General features: G+C 39.8%; 1 protein-coding gene across 1 annotated transcript; it reads right to left on the bottom strand.

The window, feature by feature from the left end:
- Nucleotides 1-438: 438 nt before the first annotated feature.
- On the bottom strand, nt 439-6,221 carry LOC115796970 (tripartite motif-containing protein 16-like). The gene is made up of 5 exons (XM_030753465.1): nt 4,620-6,221; nt 2,312-2,367; nt 1,821-2,204; nt 740-877; nt 439-640 (listed from the first exon to the last, which is right to left on the bottom strand). Exons 1-2 carry the CDS (start codon nt 6,157-6,159, stop codon nt 2,357-2,359), a joined length of 1,551 nt encoding a protein of 516 aa, XP_030609325.1. The 5' UTR covers nt 6,160-6,221; the 3' UTR covers nt 439-640; nt 740-877; nt 1,821-2,204; nt 2,312-2,356.
- Between the last annotated feature and the right edge of the window lie 428 nt (nt 6,222-6,649).

The raw sequence follows: 6,649 nt of genomic DNA, 5'->3' as shown, positions 1-6,649 counted from the left end.
ATTAAAACATACAATAGAAAATATTTTACAAAATTTTAATGCACAATTATTCAAGATTATAAATGAGTAAGCTGTCCTTAAACAGTGTATAAAATGTCACATTTATGTTTTTAACAAAGTTTGAAATATCTTCAGAGTCAAAGAGCTTTGCAGAGACATGAAAATGTGATGTTTTAGAAATTGTGTTATCCTCTGTTTTGTTCAGAGTTTCAGAGCAGCATGAAAATAAACGTGCAGACACTGAATCTGGAGTTGAGATTTATTAAACAGAGTAAACAATAAGTGCTCTTTATTTTGGTTGGATTATTTTTGTGTGCTCACAGTGAAACTGTTGTTGTGAGCTGGAATAAATCCATGAGTAGGTAGGTACACAGAGGAGAACATCAGTGGAAGATGTGCAGTGAATATTGTATTACACATTTATAACAGCCTGTGTTAAACTTGTCTTAAAGCAATGATGCTTTTACTTTGAAAGTACCATAAAGAAAATCACCTGGTATTAGTTGACTCTTTAGTAAGTTTTAGGTGGCTGCAAGTTTTAATCAGTAGAATCAGTGCGAGGTAAGAACTCACATTCAGACTCTGCTTGAAAAGAAGATCTGCTGTTTTGTCTGCAAGGGATGTGGTCTTTTCTCTTCATCTGCACAATCGAGATGAGAAAGAGCAAACGTAAACAAGGCAATGACATAAATCAGGGCAGAGAAAATAGTTCAGTTTAAAATGGGAAACACAAACTTACCCTCGGTGAAGGACGAGCCACAGTGTTAACTGCATAACCTATTAAGATCATCGAAGCACAGAGAATCATAACTGATCACCAAAACTATCAGAACACATGTGAACGTCCCCAAGTGTTTCAGATTTGGACTTTCAGCTCCTGCAAGAAGACAAAGGCAGGTGAACTTAACTACTTTCAGGATATTTTATTTTGTTTAAACTGATAAAAAGGTAATGAAAACTATTTTTGAACACAATCTTTCTCTTGCTAGAAAGTCTAACACTGATGCCTGCATAATTTTCTGTCATGAACTGTGGTGTTGAAGAGAAGGCAGACTGAATGAATAAAAAGCAAATCATTTATAAAAGCTGAAGTCCAAAACATAAAGGTCCTCTAAAGAAAAAGCAAAACCTGAGGGGAAGGACTGGACTACTTATACACATGAGGCAATCAGGGAACGCACACTGGAGGATAACAAAGCACAGCTGAACCCAATCTAGACACTGAGACAGGAGAGGAAGTAAAGCTAAAACAAAAGACAAATAACTACCAAAGTAAAATGGGAAATGACTAAAAACAAGAACTTACACAGAAAAATGCACAAACTTAACAGAAATCAAAATTAAAATCTAAACAATAAAAAAACACTAACCAAACAGAGAACAGCTAACCATGGAACCACCCAGAGATCACAGCACTTTAATTTTGCAGCTATTTTTTAAGCCATGACCTCCAGATGATCAGCTGATGGTTAAAAAACAATGAAAACAAATTTTGTTAGTATGTTAAAAGTTGGAGCACAGCCATAAAAGCCAGTCAGGCAAATAATGGGAGTCTCCACAGCTGAGCTCAGTCAAATTAGGTTTAATAGTCTGGTCAGTCTGACACTGATAATTATCATTTTAAATAGAATAGAATAGAATAGAATGCCTTTATTGTCATTATACAGGATGTACAATGAGATTGGAGGGCCACTCCTGTTCAGTGCCATGTAACAGAAAATCAAACGCTCTAAATGAAAATAAAAATATTATAAAAATATTATAATCTAGTATAATCAATATGATCAAGAGATAAAAAAAAGGGGATTCTTATAACTTACCAGTGATGTTGAGTCGACGTCGACGTCTTCCAACACTGAAGCCATCATCAGTGTTGACCTCACACAGGTACAGACCCGAGTCATCAGTCCTGAGTCTGGACAGCTGAAGTCTGATTCGTCCTTCTCTGAGGGCGTCTTTGTCACTCTGGACTCGTCCTGAAAACTTTGCATCCTGAGACTCTGACACCTCAACACCTTCATGAACATGATACAGGACTTTGTCAGTGAAAATTTCATGTACTTTGCCACTTCTTATCTGCTGACAGTATATAAAAATATATTTAGAGACTCTGTCAGGTTTGGTGGTGAACGTCCACTCCAGTGTGATGTTGTGGTTCTCCTCTGCCTGATAGGAGGTCTGTGTCACATTGACTACAAATGATCCTGTTGAGGAGACAGAGAGGGAAAGAGAGGAGCAGACACACTGAGAACTGGAACAAATCTGTTGTTGAGCTTTATTTGGAGTTCATAAAGTGAAGCTGTAAACTAACCAGAGACACATGAGGTGAGGATGAGGAGCAGCAGGATCCTGCAGATCATTTTCTCCCTGTGAGAGGAGACAGAGGTGAAGAGTCATCAACACATGAGGTCAAAGGTCAGTCAGTACAGCTAGAAGAAGGAAAATCTACAGTCTGACTTCATTCACTCATTACAACAGATACAAAACAGACACAAAGAGAAACTGCAGAAACATCAAAGCAGGTTTGAAGTCATTTAGAAACAGTGTTGTAGTTACAGAGTTTGACCACCAGAGGGACAAAGAGACATTTATTATGTGTGAATGTTATAAAAATATCAGTTTATAATAAATGTGTGTGATGATTGAACAAAAGAAAGTGAATGAAAACAAAAACATTGATCTTTATTTGGTTTGAACTCATTTCTATAATTATGAGTCAGGTTGGAGCCTGAACAGAGTCTGGATACAAAATGTGTAGAAACAGAAGCCTGTAAATAAAAGATTACAGTAGAATTTTCTGTGATTTCTGCCTCATTTAGATGGTTCATTCCAGGATACAACAACACAACTATTTTATATGAAACTGCTTTGATTCATAGAAATGATCACAATGAACAGAACATAAAACCAAAGTTGGACGTGGACTTGTCTTTGGTTTGAGGTTTAGCTCCTGGCTCTGACTGTCTGCAATATTCATGATGACTAACTGCTCCTACTGCACCTGAATGCCTCTTGTAGTCCTCAGTCGGTTTCTTCATGCTGCAGAAAAGCAGCGTGTTGTGTTGTGTTGTGAATGAAGTCTGTAGGAATCTAGAGTTATAATAACCTCATAAATCTTTTTTTTTCATGTTGTTTTGTCTGGTGAAGAAGCTTCTTATCAGGGATGCAGAGACTGATGAAGGAAACATGAGGTTTCTCCAAACTGACAGAACAATATAAACTGGAACCCATAAAGTTCTCACTGTGTAGTAAAATCAGAAAAGACATTACTATGAAACCTGGCAAGGGACAAGGAAGAAAAAAATAAGATGCACTTTTGAGAGATCCCGCAAAAGATTTTCATTTTAGGCCATTCGCTTCCACGTTAATCTTGATAGGCTGGAGCCAATCCTGCTGTCACAGGGCAAGAGGCAGGGTACACCCTGTACAGGTCACAGCCTGTCGCAGGGCTAACACAGAGAGAAAGACAACCACTCACACTCACATTCACACCTATGAATAATTTAGAATCACCAGTTAATCTAACCACAGGAACTGCATGTCTTTGGACTGTGGGAGGAAACCATAGTGCCTGGAGAAAACCCACACAGACACGAGGACAACATGCAAACTCCACCCAGAAAGACCCTGCAGTCACCTGATGAGAAACCTGAGAATCAAACACAGATTATAATTTGGTTTTCTTTCAGGTAAAGATGAAGTAAATAAAGAAAAGTTGAATAAAGTCATTTAGCCAGGTTTGAATCCTTTTATGATCTGTGTGGATAATTTAGACAATTAATATTGATTCATCAAACATTCAAACCTCACACTGAATCACCTGGATTCAAGATTCATGTGTGAACTATTGAGTAGTTGACTTTTTTTCAGTGAGTAAAAGTAAAACTATGTAGATAAATGTGAACAAGTAAACTTCATGTTAGGAAGAGACTTTTTATGAGTATAAGTATCAGATAACAGGTAAAAATCTCAAACAGCTCAAAGATTCAAATTTTTGTTCCATTTTCAAAGTTCAAACATCAAAAACATTAAGTTTACTTTCATATATGATCAAGAAAATCAACAATCTTCACATTTCAGAAACTGGAAGCAGTTTTAAATATGACTAAAATAATTATAAAACAATCAGTTCTCTAATCATTGACTAACTGATGAATCACTGCAGCTCCAATGGATTCTTTGCATTTGACAACCCACTACAGCAACTACAGAATAAAACCACTAACCAGACTGATTCAAGACTGAAAACATGCTGAATATGAAGAGTAGTATAATGGAAACTCACATGATTATCATCCATAAGAACAGATCCAGATTTATATTGATGTAAGGTATATAAATGTAAGTACAGTTTGAATCAGTGCAATATTATTTTCAGACATCAATGGACCACTGAACTTCTCAGCTTCTAAAATGTAAAGCCTCATTTAGAAACTACACAAGTACATATAATGGTCAGGATCAACATGAACCTATCTTCTCTGTCTATCTGACTTTAATCAACTCTGCAGTGGTTCCATCATAAAGATAAAGTCCAGCATAGAGCGGCTGAGTGAATGTGGTCTGGACTCTGTGGAGGAGAGTCATGGTTTCAGAGATGCTGTAGAAAGACAGAATACCTGCTCTGTGATCCAGGTACACTCCTACTCTGGAGGACCGAGGACCTGAGAGGACAGTGTGGACATAGTTGTGCCAAAATATATAACTGTTTGTGTCACAACGTAATGCCCAAGATTTATCGTTGTTTCCAAATAAACATTCATATATAAGCCCTGCTCTGCTGATATTCTTGTATGTAACTGCTACATTAACTCCTCTCCCTCTCCACTCCACCTCCCAGTAACAACGTCCAGTCAGACTCTCTCTACTCAGGACCTGACACCATCCAGTGAATCTGTCTGGATGATCAGAATAAGACTGTTGTTGTTTCATTAATGTTACTTTTCTGTTCCCCTCAGATAATAACAGCTGTCTGTTTGCTGTGTTTGGATCCAGTGTGATATCATGTGAATATTTTAAGAATCCAGCTCTGGTCTTTGGCTCTGATGGTGACAGTAAAACATCCTCTTCAGTGACTCTCAGTGAGATGTTTGTCCATTCCTCTCTCAGGATGTCCTGTAGTTTCTCTCTGGTCTCTGACACAGCTGCTGTCACATCCTCAAAGTACCTCAGAGGACCAATATTGATGTTGGATGAGTGTGTAGACTCACTGAGTGCTGACAGTGAGGGGTAGTTGTGTAGAAACTGGTTGTGATCCTGTGTGTGTGAGAGCTGCTCCAGCTCGCCGTCTTTCCTCTTCAGCTCAGCGATCTCCTGCTCCAGCTTCTCCTGAAGCTCTTTGACTCGACTCACTTCAGTTTCCTGCTGGGATCTGACCTGCTGCTTCACATCAGAGCTTCTTTTCTGGATCAGACGGATCAGCTCAGTCAACATCTTCTCACTGTCCTCCACTGCTTTATCAGCAGAGCCATTGATGGCCTCCACCTCCTGTTGAAGCAGCTTCACATCTTTCTCTCGGTCCTGGATTCTCTGCTGGATGTTTAGTCGTCTCACCTCGAGCTCCTTCTGCTTCTCAGTCCTTTCTGCTGCAGCTGGGACTGTTTCATGGCCTTTATGTTCATCCATTGTGCAGAGATAACAGATACTCTGCTGATCAGTACGACAGAAAATCTTCATCACCTCATCATGACGAGAGCAGATGTTCTCCTGGAGCTTCTTGGAGGGGGCCACCAGCTTGTGTTTCTTTAATGGAGCTGCATCATAGTGAGGTTGGAGGTGTTTCTCACAGTAAGAGGCCAGACAGACCAGACAGGACATGATGGCTTTCAGTTTCCTCCCAGTGCAGACATCACAGGCCACATCTTCAGGTCCAGCATAGCAGTGATCAGCTGGAGCAGCTTGGAGTCCAGTCTTCTTCAGCTCCTCCACTAAAACAGCTAACATGGTGTTTTTCTCCAGGACAGGCCTCGGTGTGAAAGTCTTCCTGCACTGAGGGCAGCTGTAGATTCCCTTTTTCTCCTCCTCTTCATCCCAGAAGCTTTTAATACAGTTCATGCAGTAGCTGTGTCCACAGGGAAGAGCCACCGGATCCTTCAGTAGATCCAAACAGATGGAACAAGTGAAGGTTTCTCGGTCCAGCTGAACTCCTTTCTGCGCCATTTCTCCTCTCAGTGTCAGTGACTGTGTGAGTTTCACTTCCTTATAACTGAAACTAGTCTGAGCTCTGATCTCAGCAGCATGTGTTTCTGCAGTGAATGGAGCCTGTCAGCTCTGACACGTCACCACATGTTGGTTACACCCATCTTCAAACTACAGATCTGAAGGGGAGGGAACGAGGAAACATGGACAGAGAGGAGGTGCTGTGTTTAAGAGCAGGAAGAAGAGGGAGGAGTTATCAGGCTGTGCTTCATTCCAGGAAGAGGAGCTCTCTGAGAGCGATACTGTGTGTTTAACCCTTTTTATTCACTGATCACCTGAACTTCTCAGCTTGTTAACCCTTTCTTCTTTGTAAATAAACTTCACTTTAGAAATGTCAGAGTTCTCAAAGTTAACAAACTGTCCTTCAGTTTTAGTCAAAGCAGGAGGATAATGATCCTAAACATAGAGATAAAGCAGCCACTGACATGATGCTCATGTTGCATTTAAGTTC

Source organism: Archocentrus centrarchus, chromosome 18, assembly GCF_007364275.1.
Source record: "Archocentrus centrarchus isolate MPI-CPG fArcCen1 chromosome 18, fArcCen1, whole genome shotgun sequence".
Classification (NCBI taxonomy): Eukaryota; Metazoa; Chordata; class Actinopteri; order Cichliformes; family Cichlidae; genus Archocentrus; species Archocentrus centrarchus.
The sequence above is the reverse complement of the archived record's forward strand: the minus strand, read 5'-3'. Positions and strand labels throughout refer to the sequence as shown.

Excerpts from the sequence above, each read along its gene's own strand:
- LOC115796970 (XM_030753465.1), bottom strand. The coding sequence starts at position 6,159 with ATGGCGCAGAAAGGAGTTCAGCTGGACCGAGAAACCTTCACTTGTTCC.